General features: G+C 46.9%; 1 protein-coding gene across 4 annotated transcripts; it reads left to right on the top strand.

The window, feature by feature from the left end:
• The first annotated feature begins 4,841 nt into the window (after positions 1 to 4,841).
• Positions 4,842 to 18,842, top strand: ZNF346 (zinc finger protein 346). Of its 4 annotated transcripts, none has more exons than XR_010917506.1 (7): positions 4,842 to 4,912; positions 6,466 to 6,569; positions 6,672 to 6,767; positions 7,800 to 7,944; positions 10,927 to 11,166; positions 14,235 to 14,374; positions 16,621 to 16,759. XR_010917506.1 is itself a non-coding variant. In XM_067535295.1 (7 exons), the coding sequence occupies exons 1-7, from the start codon at positions 4,852 to 4,854 to the stop codon at positions 16,724 to 16,726; spliced, it is 846 nt and encodes a 281-aa protein (XP_067391396.1). In that variant the 5' UTR covers positions 4,842 to 4,851; the 3' UTR covers positions 16,727 to 18,842. The 4 variants fall into 4 exon arrangements, 2 of the variants coding, with proteins under 2 accessions (XP_067391396.1, XP_067391397.1); XR_010917507.1 differs by lacking the exon at positions 16,621 to 16,759 and adding an exon at positions 11,810 to 11,949 and having other exon boundaries at positions 14,281 to 14,375; XM_067535295.1 differs by having other exon boundaries at positions 14,281 to 14,374; positions 16,621 to 18,842.
• Positions 18,843 to 19,128: the final 286 nt, after the last annotated feature.

Raw genomic sequence — 19,128 nt, 5'->3', positions numbered from 1 at the left:
TTTGGGGATAGAATCTGGCCCTGTTGGAGTCAATGGTAAAGCTCACACTTACTTAAATGGGATCAGGACTTGGCCTTTACTGAAGAAGCTGCATGTTAGTTAGTGTTGCTGCTGCTAACACAGAGACATCTGTGAATTTTGGGATGAGGTGTCCTGGCTGAGATCAGCTTCCTTTTCATGTATTGGACTACTTAGCCCATCTGATCACACTCCAGGGACCTGTCCAGGTTAGAGGATTAAATTAATTTTGAATGAGGGTTCCTTGCATGATTTCAATGCTGTGTGTGTTTGGTGATTGATCAGGGTTGGGGACTCATGCTCACCACTGTAAGTAGAAGACAGTCTTGTAGAGCTGACAGTCTAAAAATAAGGCAAACAGATGTAGACAAAGCTCCCACTTGGCAAAAAAGCAACTAATCAAAAGGACAATACAATTTCTTCCCCTTTGCAAAACACTTTCCCTGGGGACTGCACCTAGACATAGCGGGAAGGCTTGTGTGCTCTGATGACCTGGAGAGCTATGCTGGCTGGCAGGATTATAACTCCTGGTACAGTCATCCAAATCAGACAGGTCAAAGGGTTGGAGCCAGACTAAAGGAAGTCCACTGGCCCTCCTAGTAAGGGCTTGTGAGTCAGGCTAACAACTTGTCCATGCAAAAATGCTTTCTGCTATAGAAACAACCCAAAGACAAGGTGAATCTGTCACAGATTTGCAAACACAGACATCAACAGGGAGGAATTACATCCTGTGGGATGTAAGAAAAGAGAGTACTGGCCAACCAACCAATCCAGCCAACACAACGATGGAGAATCAAAGCCACAAGGAAGTTCTTACTTTGAAATGGGCTATCTTCACAGCTAAGGTTAAAACAAGAACTGGGTGTTGGAATGTTAGATCACTTTGGAGCACAGGCAGATTGACAGAGATTATCACGGAAATGAAAATCTTTGGCCTCATATACTTGGACTCAGTAATATAAGGTGGGCTGGATGAGGCAAATTATCATTGAAAGGTGTAATTGTTTTACATTCTGGAAAAGCGGATGACAAACACCATGAAGGCATAGTGAAGGAATGGGATCCTGTTAACTCAGGAATATTGACTGATTTGTGCTGAATTCTGAAAACATCATAGTTCTTCAGTGTTGTGCACCAACAAATGATAGTTATAAACAGCTCAGAATGCAGCGCGTCCTTGGCAAGATTAATAAATACGGCACTGTTATTCTTAGGGGAGATCTAAATGCAGAGGTTGGTGATGATAATACTGGATATGAACATCTTACGGGCAGACATGGCATCCCAGCACACACTGACAGTGAAGAATGTTTTGTTGAACTCTGCAGTCTATGCAATCTTTGCATTGGGAGAACACTGTTTCAATATAAGGAAAGCCATCAACTGACATGGAAATCAAATGATGGCTTCATCCAGAAATAGTTTGACCATGTTGCCTTTAGTGAGCACTGGACACTGTTGGACACCAGAATGTATACACATGCTGATGTCAGATGTGACCACCATCCTGTTCTTGGGACAATCAAAATACAACTAAAAAGGTAGCGGCACACAAGGTAGAGGGTATGTAAGATAACTTGAAAGTTAGTAGCTTGAGCAGGGAAGGAACATTTCAAGCTGCAATGTAGCAACAGATTTGAAAAATTAAAGACCCTGATGGACGACCCAGAAGAACAATGGCAGTTTTTCAAAGAAACATGTGTGGAGGCAGCCAGGACTATAGCAGCAGTGAGAATTAAAAAAGAATACCTCCAACCAAATACATGGAGGGTTATTGAAGGGAGGAAAGAATTCAGGAAAGAATTCAGCAAGAACAAGACAGCAGTCAAAGAGCCATTTCGCAACAAGAATGTGCGGCCGAAGACCAGGGAGTTAAAAGGTCAGAAGAGATAATTACAGAGATTTAATTCCATACAAGACACACACCAGAGGTGTTCACCACAAAATCTTTGAATACCCGGCCGCCTATGGCTGAGATTATTTGAAAGATGGGCTTTTCCACACAGTGCCACTTAATGGCCGAACAATGTAATACAGCTCAGTATTCCATTCCATCTTTCCTTTGAATTATTGACAATATTTACACTATCACGCTGTCTGTGAAGTTCAGTATCTATCAGTCTGTGAAATGTCTCTGAATCACACTGGCTTTCTAATTACAGGACCCAGATGTGGAACTACTTGGTCATCTGGCTGGCCATTAGTTACAACAGCTGGCTGTGGTCGGTCTAGGATTCTTGAATCTTCTTCTTGTTCTGTATCTGCCAGTTGTAGAGTTTGCTCCATTGATTGTTCTTTCTGAGAAACACACTTTAGGTGTTGATGGTTTCTGCTGAACTCTCCACAGTCAGTCTCCATCCTGTTGTCTGGGTGATGAATTCTTTTGCTTGACAACAGCTGGAGTTGTCCATCATTTTTCTCCATTCGATTTGATTCAAACCTAGACACTAAGTTCTAGATCCAGCAGTTCTCTAACTGAGTGAATTCTGTTGTAAAAGTGTTCATAAACTCTTTTAGCCTTTTTATCCAGTTTGGCTACTCTCTTCATGTCTGGCCACTTTGAGGATAGATTATTTTCCAAAGTTGGAACAGCAGTTCTAAATTGTATTCCCATCAGAAGTTGTGCTGGACTATCCCCAGTAGCTGCTATTGGTGTTGATCTGTAACTCAGAAGAATAAGGAGTAGATCTTCCTGCAGCAGGATTTTCTTGGCTGTCCGTATGGCACTCTCAGCCTCTCCATTTGCTTGTGGGTAATGTGGGCTCTGTGACAGAATGTCTACTACCAGATTTTTCCTCGAAATGCATTTAGCAATTGAGGTTAACCTGTATTAATCTTATAAATAGATGTTGGCATCTCCGTGATGCTCGATCCAGGTCTTTTTTACTGATGAGCGTTCTAAGCAATTTATGATCTGTTATGTGTGTAAATGAATCCAATCCACACAGATCTCTGTACAAGTTCCCACATGCCCCTACACTTGCCAAGGACTCCTTTTCAATCTGTGCATATAATGTTTCTGCTTCTGTGGGTGTGTGAGAGCAAAAGGCATCTGGCTTCCCACAGAGCCAGGTTGCTGCAGCAATGCAGCACATAGGCCAGAGCTGCCTGCATCCACACTGACCACTGTGGGTTTGTGCACTCTTAGTACTTGAGAACTGGGGCTGGTGACATCATTTCTTTTACCTTTTTTAAGGCAATTTCTTGACGTGGCCCCATAGCCAAGATGTGTTGGATGGTGATAGTTTATTCCGTTGTTCTGTCATTGTAGGAAGGTCTTGTAGGTATCGATTGTGACGCTGGCAGACCAAGTGCCAGCTCATGCTAACGTCCCCATGTCCCAACTGACAAATACATAGTTGGCGTCAGTCTGGCTCAGCTGTGTGCTAGTGCTGTTAAAACCGGGATTAGAATCATAAGAATGTGTTCAGTGTTTACACACTTCATTGAATGCTCATGTGTTTCCATATGCATTAATCTCACTTAGAACAGTTATGTCCCATATTGCAAGGTAATGTCTGAGCATCACCAGACAAGAGAGAGACATTAACTAGTGTGAAATGTTGGTCTGCAACAGAAAGCTTTATGTCCTGCCCAGCAGCAAAAGACCATCGATATTGGATGGACAATTGTGGGATGGTAAAGAGGCCAAAAGATAGTTTGTTGTTTTGCCCTCCCCACGCTCATGAAGATGAGTCATGCAAGTGGATTCCTCCCATTCCAGGGGACAAAATATATAGGAATGACCGGATAGGTCATGCTGGTGGGGGAGTGGCACTATATGTGGAAGAAATATAGTACAACTCTTAAATGAACCCTATGGTACCATAGCAACTCTATGGACAGAAATTTGAACAAGAATACAGCAGTAGGAATATATAACCAGTCACCTGACCAGGATGGTGATGGTGACTGTGAAACGCTCAGGGAGATTAGAGAGGCTATAAAAATAAAAAACTCACTAATAATGGGGAAATTCGACTATTCCCATATTGACAGGTACATGTCACCTCAGGAGGGATGCAGCGTTAAGGTTTCTTGACAGCATAAATGATTGTTTGTTGGAGCAGGTAGTCCTGGAACTCACAGGAAGAGAGGCAATGTAGTCCACAGTGGAGCACAGGATCTGGTCCAAGGTGAATCTAGGTGAATCTCTTGATAATAATACCCACAGTATAATTCAATTTAACAGGCGGGGGGGGGCACCAAAGAAGCCCACCCCAGCAGCACATGACTTCAGACAGGGGAACTACCCCCAGCTAAGGAAGTTAGCTGAACAGACCTGAAAAGATACAATCCCAAAGGGGAGATGCCTGCAAGCTGCATGGAAACCTTTTGAAACACCTTAATAAAGGCTCCAGTTAAATGCATCCCCCAATTAAAAGCATGGTAAGAGGGCCAAAGCAGCGCCCCCGGCTAACCCAGGAAGAGGAAGGAGGCTTAGAGGCAAAAAGGCAGCCTTTGGAAAGTGAGGTTAAATCCTCCCCAGAAAACCGGCCAGGAGCACCAAGTGCGGCTAGCGGGCGTGAGGGCGGAATGAGGCGGACTGCGAAGAGCGATACATGGGAGCAGGGCAGGCAGGCTGCTAAACCAGCGGGGACGGCCCGCCGAAGGCGCTAACGGAGCCGTCAAGGACGACAAGGCCACTGCGGGGGAAAGGGGCGGATCTGCAGCCGGCTCCCGGCTTCCCAGCCCCGCCCCCACCCCCAGCCATTCCTTGCGGGCGGGGCGGCAGAGCGCTCGCCACGTGTCTGCGGCCGGGCGGGGCTGGGGAGGCGCGGAGTCTCGCGAGACCTGGGGGCGGGGCGGGGCGGGGCGCGACGCCCGCGGAAGATGGCGGCCGGAGTGGGTAGCAACGGGGACGCCGCGGCCTTGCCGGTGGGGAAGGAGGCAGGTGAGCCCCGGGGGGCCCCGCCGGCTCCAGGCCCCGCCCCGCCAAGGCCGCGCAGGTCCCGCAGCCCGGCGCGGGCGGCCCTGGAGCGATGCCTGGGAGGAGCTCGGCGGCCGGAGCTCCCGGCCGGGAGCGGAGCGGCCCGTGAGGCAGCGCAGCCCAGCGCCGGGCCGGGCCGGGCCGCTCCGCAGCGGCGGGCTCTGGGGCCGGCATTCTAGGGCCGGGCCGGCTCTGAGCGTTGCCCCGGGGCGGGGCCGGGGCGGAGGGGGGCGCGTGTCCGTGCCCGAGGCAGGGGAGGCCCCGCCGGCCGAGCGGTGTGAGCCGCCTAGGGACCGTGTCTCCGCGGGGTGAACTCGTCGCCAGAAGCGGTCTAGGGTCTAGCACCTGCAGAGCCCCCGCCGCCCAGACAGCCGCGGGCTCGGCTGGGCTCGGCTCTGGTAGCCCTGCCCCGTGGGCACCGGCTCGGCCAGGGCCGCGATGCAGCGGGTGTGTAAACACTGGCGTGGGTCACCTGCCCGTCTGACGGGGTGATGCGGGGAGGGACGTCTGTAGCGAGCAGGGTGCTGCCGGGGTTGTCTCCAGCCCCACCAGAGCCGGCTTGCTGTGACAAAGCTGGCCACAGAGGAAGCGGCTGTCTTGTTTTCAGACTCGCCCCGTCCTAGGTCTCCTGCCTGCTGGTCAGCCGGTGACTTTGCTCTTCTCTAACTCCGTGTCAGGCCTTACCTCAGAGATCAGAATACATCCAGCATCAGCTGCACACTCACTAGCCCCGTAACTCTGCGACAGGAGGAGGCTAATGACAGTATTAAAGCAGTATTTAAACTGGACAGGGGGTGATGCCAGGAAACAAGTGTTGAATCTTCCCTGGTATTCACACTTCCATGCTGATCTAATCACTCTGTTTCTAAATTGAAATGTTCATTGGATTGTTTTATTTCGTTTGGAGAATGACTGACGCTAATGGAATCTTGCGCTATGAATGATCCGAGTTGCATTTCTCCTGCTGCACATCCCTTAACGTTGGACCATTTTTATTCACTAGTGTAGCAGAAGTGTAAAATGTGTATTAGCCTCTGTCCACTCTGCAATTTAGATCAGCTTTAGGATTGAGGATCCTGTATGGCCTAAAGCAATCTCTATTTTTAGTTCTCTCCAGTGAATATAGTAGATGCCTAGTTACTTAGTTGTGTTTTGTGAGTTTCTCAGGAGGGTGGAAAGGCGATTTAAGAAGTGAGTAAAGATTTATAATGATTCTTTTCTCCTGGACTTATGTGTCTGTGCTCTCCCACCCTGACTGGGGACCTAGGCCAGAATTATGCTAAATTTCCAGCACCAAAACACTGGAGAGTCAAATGTGGGTACTCAGATTTATTATTTACATACATTTGAAATAATAAAGATGCCTATCCAAGATTCTAGCCCCCAAACTACATTAATGTGACACATTTGAAGATGGTGGCAGTGATGCAGTGTTAGTAAAAGACTCTGGACCGGAGGTGGTAGCTACCTTATGGGAAATGTGTTGCAATTTAATTTCAATGTTTTGTTTGTCACAGTTGATCGTATGATTAGAGAGAACAGCCACATTTTCACAGATGCTCAGTGTAAAGTGTGCAGCGCAATGCTCATCTCAGAGTCTCAGAAGCTTGCTCATTACCAGGTACTTCAGGCAACAAGGTGTTACTGGATTTCTTATTCTGGATGTAATTGAATAGAATATTTGTTGACCATTAACCCAGTTTTCTTCCCCACTCTCCGCCAGAGCAAAAAACATGCAAACAAAGTGCGGCGGTACATGTCGATCCATGGTGAGGAGGAGCTCAATCAGGGGAAGAAGATAAAGCTGGAGACCAAGCAGGTGATGTAGAAAACTATGGGGTTTCCCAGGTCAGAGCTGCAGAAGAAGAATAGCATCCTGTAAGCGCTGAGGATTGACAGGGAGTTTTAGCAGGCACATTCCATAACAGATGCATTGGAATATGGAATAATACACCAGAGAGAGGACTGTTAAAAATGGATAACTTAGCGAGGACAATTTAACCCTCTAGTTGCTACACATTGCTGCAGTGAGTGCACCTTTTAGTCAGTGTGTGGCAACACCTGCAATCTAAACAAATTTGTACCCCCTATGATAGAAGTTCTCCTAGGAAGCAACATTTGGAAGGACAGATGAGGGTAAAAGGTGATAAAGAGCAGTCAAGAATGTAATTACTATGTAACTCTTACTTTCAATGACCATGTCATGTGGAATTAATTATCCTGCTGGAGTTTTCTTTTTCTGATGATCTCTTATTGCTCAAATGAGGTTCCCATTGCTGGTGGTTATGGTGCCTTTAAGGCAGTAAAGGAAATGCATTTCCAACTATCTGCCTGCATTATGATTGTGTTAAGTTTGGGTAACACATCCAAGGTTTTTTGCCTGCTTCAGTTATAATCCCTAACCACTCCCAATCCAGCCTCTTATATATACCAATGTAGCATATACAGAGCAGGGTTGGGCATTAAAGGAGGATCTGTTTGTGTGTGGTGATAGGTTCAGACATGAGTAAAATAGACACTTTTAGCCTAGTCAAGTAGCATCAAATTATAGATGACAGGGTTGGCAGGAATGCCTTGTATTGCTTGGTTCATACCTTGTAGACAATAGGCTGGGAACCTACACCAATGCTGCCAACTACTCCTCTAACCTTGTCCTCGATCCCTCTGGGTCATAATTGCCTATATAGGTAGAATATGCCACTACCTAATGAAAGTGAGACTAGTCAGAAATGAGAACCCTGTTCTTCAAAGGAATGTCTGAAGCTGCATCAAATTCCTTGGACTTGACAGCTGAACGTATCTGCTTGGTCACTTCGTACACTCAGATCTCAATGTTCCTTCTTGTGAACAGGAGAGCAGCAATGGAGAAGACAGAAACAAGTGCTGCCCCATCTGTAACATGACCTTTTCCTCTCCTGTTGTGGCCATGTCTCACTACTTAGGCAAGACTCATGCCAAGAACCTGAAGCTGACGCAGCAGTCCCCCAAAGAGCAAGGTATGGCTGTCTGCAGTACTTGTATGGGTACCCTGTGAGGGAGCAGCACACTTAGGTAACCTTTTCACTCCATATCATATCATGATTTCTAATGCAGGAGGTAGCTGAGTACCTTCCTGCAGCTCTGGACCTGTTGGCATTAGGGTGCTAAAGCTTTCCTGGTGACATGAGTGCTGTTAGAAATCTGAAGCATGTGGCAGCCTAGTTGAACACATGCCAACAATTCTGTTCCCTCTTTTGGTAGTCTGCTTTGTAGACTTGGATTGGCCTGAAGCTTGCTTTAGGAAAAGTTATTGTAATTTGGAGTGACTGAAGTGTCTAGTTCTCCATGTGCAATGCATGCTGAGAGGATCCACTTCTATGTCCCTTTTGGCATTCTTCTTACCTTTTAGAGTCCCTGCATTGGGTCAGGTGAGGAGCCTTTATAAAGGGCGCTCGTGAGGAGACCAGGTCACTTTCCTGCAATTCACTGGGGGAGCACGCTCAGCTATTTTGAAGATGCATATCACTGTGGAATAAGAGCATGTTGCAAGATTTTCAATGATCTGAAATGCAGAATCCTACAAAAAGTGGAAACTACGTCAAATTACAAAGGATGAATATAAACAATACAAGCATGTAGGGACAAAATTAGAAAGGCCAAGGAACAAAACGAGATAAAATTAGCTAGAGACATAAAGGGTAATTAGAAAAAATTCTACAAATACATTAGAAGCAAGCGAGAGACTAAGGAGAGGGTAGGTCCGTTACTCAGTGAGGTGGGGAGGGAAACAATAACACAAAATGTGGAAATGGCAGAAGTGCTAAATGACACTTTTGTTTTGGTTTTCATCAAAAAGGTTAGTAGCAATTGGACGTCTAACATAGTGAATGCCAGTGAAAATGAGATAGGATCAGAGCTAAAATAGGGAAAGAACAAGTTAGAAATGACTTAGACAAGTTAGATGTCTTCAAGTCACCAGGGCCTGATGAAATACATCCTAGAATACTCAAGGAGCTGACTGAGGAGATAACTGAGCCATTAGCGATTATCTTTGAAAAGTGATGGAAGACAGGAGAGATTCCAGAGGACTGGAAAAGTGCCAATGTATAACAAGGGAAATAAGAACAACCCAAGAAATTACAGACCAGTCAGCTTAACTTCAGTACCCAGAAAGATAATGGAGCAAATAATTAAGCAGTCAGTTTGCAAACACCTTGAAGATAATAAGGTGATAAGTAACAGTCAGCATGGATTTGTCAAGAACAAATCATGTCAAACCAACCTGAGCTTTCTTTGGCAGGGTAACGCAAGCCTTGTAGATGGGGGGAAGCAGTTGACGTGGTATATCTCGACTTTAGTAAGGCTTTTGATACGGTCTTGCATGACTTTCTCATAAACAAACTAGGGAAATACAACCTAGATGGAGCTACTGTAAAGTGAGTGCATAACTGGTTGGAAAACTGTTCCCAGAGAGTATTTATCAGTGGTTCACAGTTAAGCTTGAAGGGCATATCAAATGGGGTCCCTCAGGGATCAGTTCTGGGTCTGGTTCTGTTCAATATCTTCATCTATGATTTAGATAATGGCATAGAGAGTACACTTAAAGTTTGCAGATAATACCAATCTGGGAGGGGTTTCAAGTGCTTTGGGGGATAGTATTAAAATTCAAAATGATCTGGACAAACTGGAGAAATGATCTGAAGTAAATAGGATGAAATTCAGTAAGGACAAATGCAAAGTACTCCACTTGGGAAAGAACAATCAGTTGCACACATTCAAAATGGGAAATGACTGCCTAGGAAGACATACTGCGGAAAGGGATCTGGGGTCATGTGGATCACAAGCTAAATATGAGTCGTCAGTGTTTTAAAAAAAAGCGTCATTCTGGGATGTATTAACAGGAATGTTGTAAGCAAGACACAAGAAGTAATTCTTCTGCTCTTCTCCACGCTGATTAGGCCTCAATTGGAGTGTTGTGTCCAGTTCTGGGCACCACATTTCAGGAAAGATGTGGACAAATTGGAGAAAGTCCAGAGAAGAGCAACAAAAAGTTATTAAAGGTCTAGAAAACATGAGGTATGAGGGAAGATTGGAAAATATTGGGGACAAACCAGTTTTCAAGTGTATAAATGGTTGTTACAAGGAGGAGGGAGAAAAATTGTTCTTGTTAACCTCTGGATAGGACAAGAGGCAACGGGCTTAAATTGCAGCAAGGACGGCTTAGGATGGACATTAGGAAAAGATTCCTAACTGTCAGGGCAGTTAAGCACTGGAACAAATTGCCCAGGGGGGTTGTGGAATCTCTGACATTGGTGACATAAGAGCAAGTTAGCTCTCAGGGATGGTCTAGATAATACTTAGGGCTGCCATAAGTGAAGGGGACTGGCCTAGATGATCTCTCGAGGTCCCCTCCAGTCCTACGATTTTATGATTCTAAGTGTTTTCATCAGACAGCAATGGAACTGTGTGCGTTTGTCTGTGAATTAATTTAATCAGGGCCTGATCCTTTTCTGATAAAGTTAGTGACAAGCTACAAATGACTAAATGGTGCAGGATCAGGTCCTCCACACACTTTAAATATCATCCCATTTTGCTTTCAAAGTAATTTATTTTCATTATGGAAAGGTTTGCTCTGTTCTGTATCTTATCTTCCCCTTTTTCCATTTGCTGGGAGTGACTGATGCCCTTGTGGGTGGGAGGTGATTTGTTTCTTTAAATGTCACTATTGGCCCGCTATGCGCCAAGATAAGGCCATATGTATATCAAGGAGGATCTGCAGATCTGATTTAACTTTGAAACTCTGACTTGTCTTACCCTTTGGTGTTTAATTATGGGGCATGAAAGGAAGAGATGATTGCAGATCTGAATGGAAAGTCTCCAGCAAAACTTCTTTCAAAAGCCCTTCTCCGTTGGAGAAGCAAACTGCAAATTCCAAACACTGGCTGCTTAGTTTGTACATCTCTGAATATTGGCAATTGGTGTTCTGTTCCATTTTACAGTAACGATGCCTCCACAGAAACGTCCTGCTAACCTCCCTCCCTCTGCTGTGTTTTCCAATGAGGAGAACAAAGACCTTTCTGACCCAGACAAATTCTGCAGCCTCTGCCATGCCACCTTCAACAATCCGCTCATGGCAAAGCAGCACTATGTAGGCAAGAAACACAGAAAGCAAGAGACCAAACTCAAGCTGATGGCACACTACGGTCGAACCTCTGACACCCCTGCATCCTCTTCCCTGGGTGAGTCTTGGGGAAACCAAGTTTACAAAGCAGCTGAAGGATGGGGTGGGAGTTTCTCAAGGTGGCAGGGGTGTGTGAAAGCTTTGGGATTGACAGTCTTTTGAAGGGAATGGAGTGAGATTTACTTTAAACAACAACAAAACACCAACCCCACACCCATTACATGTCATTGTAAGGTAGGATTGGTTGGTGTTTCCATTATAAACCCCCGTTATTGCCTGAGGTTTGTACCTTAGCTGTTGGTAATCAGCTTGGGGTTGAAATTTTATTGTGGATATTGACTTTCTGGATGTAAATTTTCAATATGTAAAGATTGAGGGATCTTAGCTAGAAGTTCAACTTGCTCCTAAGTGGATTGATCCCAAAATGGAACTATAAAGATGGCAATCAGTGCTACAAAGAGGTACCTTTCAAGGGGACCTGCAAGAGGAGGAAATACAGGGCTTGTACTAGTTTTGATGATCTTTGATGCTAAGATAAGGACTGTGAGGGTTGTTTTTGCCTCTTTTGACACTAGTCTTTCCAGTCCCATCTGATGCAGTCAGGTGCTTTCTGCATTCTAGCACATGCTGGCATGAGCGATGAGCTATTGAGAGGAATTTGTAGTCAGACTGTTTAAAATTGTGTTTTTCTCTTTTGTTAGCTCTATTCGTAAAAACTTGAGTATAGTGTCTCTTACGATTGAGTGAAGGTGTTTAAAAGTCCACAATAAACTCCTCTGTGCCTCCTGCTGCCCCTCCTCACACCAGAGAAACCAGACTTTACGTTCCTGATATTTTGAAGGTAAAAAAACAACATCCAGAAGAGAACCTCCCTTTTGGGCCGTCTTTCTCCATTAGGAAGAGGCATAAAAGGGCAAAAGCCCAGTTTTAACGCTTTGCACATCACCTTTCAGGCACTGAGGGACTAACCAGTAATGAGTCTCAAAGATGATATGCAGTTTTCCCCGCCCCGCTGAGCAGTGAAATGGAAGGTGCCAATGGCACATCATAACCAGCATTACTAACTAGCAGTGCTCAGGCAGTGGAGTGACCTGATGCTGTAGAAATCTACTCCTTCCCCAAACAATAGAGCCCTGGGTTAATGTCAATCTTTTGGTGTGGCTCAAATAAAGACAACACTAAGTCACTTCCATTCTGACCCTGCCAGGTGCAGGTGGATGCTGTGACCTCTGCGATCTTTGGCTGGAGAGAGAGTGCTGTTGCTAATGTAACTGCTCTTCCCTGGGATGTCTGAGGCACTTGTGTCACATTTAACCCATCACAGACAAGATTTCAGAGTCTGGGCTGCAATCAGGAGTCACTCCGATATGCAGCACAAAGAGCATTCGTCTGAGCTACTTTCTTGTCTGTTTTTGTCCAACTCCTCCAGTTGTCTGATCTTTGTGTACAGTTGCCATCTAGCTCTTTCAGATGTCATGCCCCCATACCTCCCCTCCCCCCATGAAATCTGGACTCTGAGTCAAATCTGTGCTTTCATGAAGGCTCTGGCATCTTCCCTAGCATGGGCTTTTCCATTGTCTCCCTGTACCTGCCGATCTTGGGCCTGGTTAAAATACAGTAAACGTGATTAGGCAGCAGGCACATCTAAAATCTTCGCTTTTATATAAGTAACATTGAGGTGCCTCACAACTTACAAAGCTCCCTGTAAACCAGTGGTCCCCAAACTCTTTACATCACACTTCCCTTGCCCATGTCTGCGTGGTCCCCCCCCCCCCCCCAACTGGGGCTGGGATTGGGATGCGGTCGGTGGGGCTGGGGCAGAGGCTGTGCAGCTGGAATTGGACCGTGGCGGGGGGGGCAGGACAAGGAGCCGTGGCTGGGGGGTGGTGGGACCGGGGCAGAGTGGGGCTGGGTGGCGACCCCCCATGTTCCTCCATGCCCCCCATATTTTGGGGACCTCTGCTTTAAACACAACTGCATAGGGTGGCAGGGAAGCAGTTTAAATCACTTGAGTATATTTCCAAAAGGAAGTGTTGTCGAGTGAAATTCCATGGCCTGGGTTATGCAGGAGTGCTGATGATCATAATGGTCCCTTCTGGCTCTTAAAATCTGACTCTAGATCACTGTTCTCAAAGCTAAATGGCCGAACAGTCCAAAATCTCGGCAATACAGCAGCCCTGTGAAGGGTGTCTGCTGTGTTGCTCTTCACACCGTTAGTTGTTGTATTGCTGTTTTGTTTTTTCCTTATTGTCTAAGGTGTGTGTTCTTGGCCTCTTAGTGTTTTCTTATGATACCTGGTTTTATTTTTGCATGTGGCACTTTAGCAAACAGACTGAGTCCCTGCCCCAAAGAACTTGCAATCGGAATCTCTGAGCTGAGACTGTACGTAGCAATTTTCATCTCTGAGAAAAAATTCTCTGTAGTTGTCCCCTGAACTACCTCCTACACTGTGCCATGCTTCCCACTCCTTATCCCGCTCCCTTGTGCTCAGCATCTGTGACCTCCAGTAAAAGTTGAATGTCATACCCAAGAGCACTGATGTACCTAGGACAGCTGCCAACAGGAGACAATCCTGTTGAGTGATACACAGACTGCTGGTCACATGCTTCAGGGCAGGGCTTAGTGTGTCACTAAGGGATGGCGTACAGGATATAATGCTGTATCTTGCTGTTGTGTATGTAATCTTGTATGGCGCTGTTTCCTCTGTGCTTCAAGTTGAAAAATTACAAATTTCTCTCGATCTGTAAATCTCAGTATCAGAGAGGGAGAAGTGGAGCTGCAGAGGCAATGCTGGGTCAGATTTGGACTGAAAACTCTCAAACCCAGTGTGGGAGGAGGGGGGGCACGCAGACATGGGCAAGGGAAGTGTGTGAACTATCTCAGAAACATTGCAGTACATTTTGTCATGAAGAAACCTGCACTCTGACTGGGATCAGTGGTTTTGGCGTGGCACACAGTTCCCCAAATGGCTGTGGCCACTGCTAAGGCTCCATTGGTGGGTCTGATGGAGAGCTCGTTATCTCCTCGGTCAATCCGAATGCTGGATTTTACATGCCATTTATTTTTGTTTAGCAACTCTTTCACTCCTGTGTCCTTGACTGATTATCTTGCTTATTTCTGCCTCAGGCACCAAGTACGGGGAGCTGCTTGCTAACACTGATGTCTGTTTCAGCTGGGAAGGGGCACCCCTGCGACACGTGTAATGTAGTGCTGAATTCCATAGAGCAGTACCAGGCTCACGTCAGCGGCTTCAAACACAGGAACCAGTAAGTGGCCTCTGGGTGAAACACACTTACAGTGGCAGCAGCTAAACGGGGCAGTTACGCTTCACGCCGCGTTCCAGTGTGACTTGCAACCAACATGATACATCTCTGCACATTTGTGTTCCTGCTTTCAAGACAGAGATCCGCTAGTGTCAGTATACTCTGAGAGACAAGGTTGGGGGGAGAATATCTTTTAGTGGGCCAACTTCTGGGGGTGAGAGAAGTTTTTGAGCCACGCAGAGACAGAGCCCATCGTCAGGGCTGGGAAAGGTGCTCCAGCGTCACAGCTAAATGCAAGATGGAACAGATTGCTTAGCAGAAGTTGTTAGCACATATTGCAAGGGACCATTCAAGGTAGAGGGGTTACAATATGTGCTAACTAATTGTTGAGCATAATCTGTTCCACCTTGCATTTAGCTGTGACACTGGGAGTACTTTTCAGACCTGAAGAAGAGCTCTGTGTGGCTCGAAAGCTTCTCTCTCTCACCAGCGGAAAGTGGTCCAATAAAAGAGAGTGCCTCCCCCACCTTGTCTCTGTCATCTGGGGACACAACTACACTGCAGTTTACACTCTGCTTAGTTTTGTTTAGACATCTGCCTCTACATGCCAATCCATGGAGCTGCACTAGCATATGAGAGCTGTTTGCCAGTTGTGAAAACACCAAGCAGCTGATGAGGGTGGGATGTGTATAAGCCATATAACATCAGGCAGATGTCCCATCTGCATGGACATTTGAGGTCAAGTTGTCTAGCCTCACTTCTGTTGAGCAACATTTCTGGAGCAATAAAGCTTTTGATCTGAAGACAATCTAGCTAGGGAGCTATTTGCAGCTCCAGCATTTTCTGCTACCCTATCTAGAATTGGCACACTCAGTGGTAGAAAGTAGCACTAAGTGTATTGAAACCTTGGACAATGTGCTCCTCAGAGCCATGCACACCAAATTACCTGCTCCACTTGTATTAGTGACCCGAGAACTACTTCTGGAAGCACAGGCTGCTCGGCAAATATATGATACATTATACCACAAATGTTTGTACTGGATTTTGCCATGGTTGGGAGTCCTGATTCTGAGCTTTAAATTAGAGGGTGCTTATAACGAGCTTTAAATTAGAGGGTGCTTCACTCACCTTCTGTATCATGGGGAATAGCAAGCCTTCTGTAGGTTTTGTTACAGTGGAATATTCCACCAGAAATGGTTTGACAACTTCCCAAGGCAGGACACTGAGCTGAGGAGATGCCCTGCCTTTGCAGTGTGCGGTGCTGAGAATCGTGGCCTTTGTTCTGACCTTGTTTGCATTTGTACAAGTTCAGGGCATTTTGGGGTGGCAGGAGGCCGCTGGTGTCCCCTTCCAGTTGGAAGGTTGGATGATTGTGGTCTCATGCGTGTGTTCCACAAGCTCCTGCCTTCCATATGTGCTTGGTAATCTGGAGCTGTGTGCTTGCATTCTACTCCCTAGGCCATGTATGGCACGTGCACTGTGAATGAGCACTCCCCAGCCTCTGCTGCTAAAGCAGGACTAGCGTGTGCCAGCATTTTTAAGCCAGGGCTTCTTTTTGTGACTTTTAAAATGTTGGTATTCATTTTGTGGAGCCCTCAAATCTGCTATGTTCACAGAAAACACAAGTTGGGACCCTTACTCTCTCTTTATCTATCTTTCTATATCTTATAACACCCACAAAGGTGCTTGTCTACCACACAGTGCTAGTCAAAATAATAATGCAACGAAACACATGTCCAGAAAAACTCCGATCTCTCTCTAGTAAGGCAGAGCAATACACATTCCCATCACAGAAATAAAGCTTTACAACAGTCTAGTTCAGCCGTAAGCTGCTTCTAGCCCCCGAGAGCACACATTGCAGTGTTCCCAGTCTCTGCAGCAATAGAACTCATTTGTTTTACGCGGCTTTTGGTCCAAGCCCTTATATGCTGGGGGCCAGCTCCACCTTGGATTCTACAACCCAGCTGAGAAGAAAACCTGGTTTATAATGGAAACACTTGACAGGCACTAGTGGCACTGTGAACTACACCATAGCTAACAAGTACTCGGAGCTGATGTTTGTGCTTATTCCGGAAATGGTTGACTTGAAAGCACATTGCCCGGGCAGTAAGTGTGCTGACCCAGCTGCAGTGGGCCTCGCTAATGACAGCAGTGTTTGTTTGTGTACTGATAGGACTGACAGACTCCAAAGTGGTTCTGACTATTGTCTGCTTCCCCTTCTTCCCCCCCTCCCTCAATTCAATATGCAGGATGCCAGGAGCAGTGCCTGTCGTAGGACAGCTTCCAAGGCAGCAGTATGTTCGGGAAGAGTCAACTGCCCCTGGGGGCTACAGTTATTTCAGCCAAGACTTCTAGAGCAAGTTGCAGCCCTGTCCTTGGAGCTGTCAGGGGCCCAAGAATGAGCATCCTTTGCCAGCCCACAGTGGCTTCGTTATCCCTCTGGATAAGCAATGCCGTTCCCTCCTGTGTGCACCTGCCGAGCAGACCCAGGGCTGGATGCCTCTTTGATGAAGAATCCAACGGGAACAGATGTTGGACAACAGTAGTTTGCTCCCCCAGAGCAGTCTCTTCCTGTGTGGTTAGTGGGGTGAAGATGTGGCTGGTACAGGCAGGGTCTAACAGCTGCAAACAGCCCGTCTCAAGGCCACTTCCTCCCTCAGCTGAGAACAAACAGCATGGCATTCCTGCATCTGATGAGGCAATGTCCTGTGCCTGGGGGTATCTGTCACTGAAAAAGGCTCCTGGCTCTCATAGGACAGTGGTTGGTGAGGTGAGGATTGGACGCTTGACTACACCGACAGATTAGCCTTTTACAGGCTTAGACTGGGAAATCCTAGAGCTGTTTCTTCCTGGCCCCTTCCCCAGTTGGGTTTGTGCACAAAGTTTGGGCCACTGCCATTAGAGCTTTTTTGTAGTTCTGCAGATGTTGGTTCTGCAACATCTGTTTTGGTGGGCTTTGTCGATAGTTACTGTTCGTGGCATGCAAAATCTGCTGCTAAAAACTGGGAGCAGAAAGGGCCCTAACAGAAGTAGAGCATACAAGCTGACGGGCCCTCCAGAAAACTCTCAGTACCCCACTGCCCTGCACTCCTGGTGCTGTTCACTTGAAAGGAAGAAAGGAAACTTTTTCAAACCCTCCTTACAAAGGTTTCTTTTCTGTTAAACCTTCGTGTCAGTCTGTTAGAGGAAATGGCTGAAACGTGTTCTTCATCCAAAACCTAACAATCATAGCAAATCTTGACATGGTGTTAGCAAGGCTGAGCTCCTTGGGAGAATGCTCCAAGACTCGTTAGAGAAGACCCTGATGGAAGGGCTGGCAGCTGAGATTAAGGTGGCTTTGAGTGTCAGATCGCATTTTTGTGGGGTTTTTCCTTACATTAAGGCATTTTCCTTCTTGTCTCTGCTAAGCTTCTGCACAGAGCTGCACACTCCCCACCGGGCTGGCAACACATTCTTTCTGACAGTCTGACACCCCTTCCCTACACCAGGCCTTGGCAAGCCTTGCTGTTTGTCTGTCCTCCCCCAGTCTCATGAGGCTTGTGTCTTGGATGCTGGGCCTTCCAACATCCTGGGCAGCTCTGTCAGGCTGCTTTTCTCCCACAGGAGTGAAGTCCATTTCTTGAATGGAGGGAGACATGTCCACTGTGTGTGGCACATTTGGATAGCAACTTCCTGCGGCTGGTAGAGGGAGTGTGTGGTGCAGCTGGGAATGCTGGATGCATCCCTAGGTTGTGTGGAGTGGTGGTAGGGCTCGAGGAGTTCCTGCTTTCTGTGGTCACCACTTCACAGGTGGTTGGGATTACGGCTCAAGGCCATTGACTTTCTCCCTGAGCCCTGTGGGAAGCAGTGAAGGTTGGAATAAGGCTGAGAGCTGGTCTGGGGCACAGCCAAGATGATAAGCAGTCGGGAAGTGAAAGCATAAAGCAAGGGGGCCAAGTTGGATGCTAATCTCTGATGGAGCTAGCACTTCTGTGGATTGAACTCCTTCCCCTCCCCCAACTCTAGGCTGCTGTTCTCCTCTTCTGCCTAACCTGCATTATCACACTAGAATAGGCCCCTGCTGGTCTGGGTCTTGCCATGCTGTGAGGCTGAAGGCTGGCCTCTTAATCTCCTGCTGAAGAGCCCTTCCAAGCATCAGACTGACAAATGAGCAGCACATGCTGACACGCTACGTGCGTTATGCACAGGGCCACTCTGTGGCTCTTAATCCCGTGCTGTGCTGCTTTCTAGCTAGCTGTAATCTCACTCTGCCAGTGTCCAGAACTGATGGCAGGCTCATGTTCACGGTGCTGTGTGACGCCAGGAGATCTCCATTTCCAGCATGACAGGAGCGGTGTACGGGTCTGCCACCACCCAGGCTGGCGTACAGTTCACTTGGTGCGAGTGCTGCCAGTTCTGCCTTGGCTGATCCCCAGTGTCTGTGTAGCTGCTGTTCCCCTAGGATAAGCTCTCTGAATAGAGTGTTACTGTTTGTGTGTGGTATGTGTGTATGTTTGCTATTGCAGTTTCTGTTTGTACCCAGACTCCATAGCAGAAGAGCAAGCAGGGGCCATATTGAAAACCATACATGGGTGAGCAAGAAGGCATCTTTGTCAGCCTGCCATCTTGGGGAACTGCAGCCCAGGGCACACTGGGACTGAAATGAAATCAGTGATGCATTTTCTTATGCCTGCTACTCTGGGATGGTGCCCTGTTGCCAGTTGCCAGCCATGGCAAACACTGGGCATGTAAGGGAGAGTCCAAAACTGGAAACTTGC

Source organism: Emydura macquarii, unplaced genomic scaffold (assembly GCF_026122565.2).
Source record: "Emydura macquarii macquarii isolate MOO-44397 ecotype Brisbane River unplaced genomic scaffold, CSIRO-AGI_Emac_v2 contig_378, whole genome shotgun sequence".
In the NCBI taxonomy this organism is placed as follows: Eukaryota; Metazoa; Chordata; order Testudines; family Chelidae; genus Emydura; species Emydura macquarii.
The sequence above is the reverse complement of the archived record's forward strand: the minus strand, read 5'-3'. Positions and strand labels throughout refer to the sequence as shown.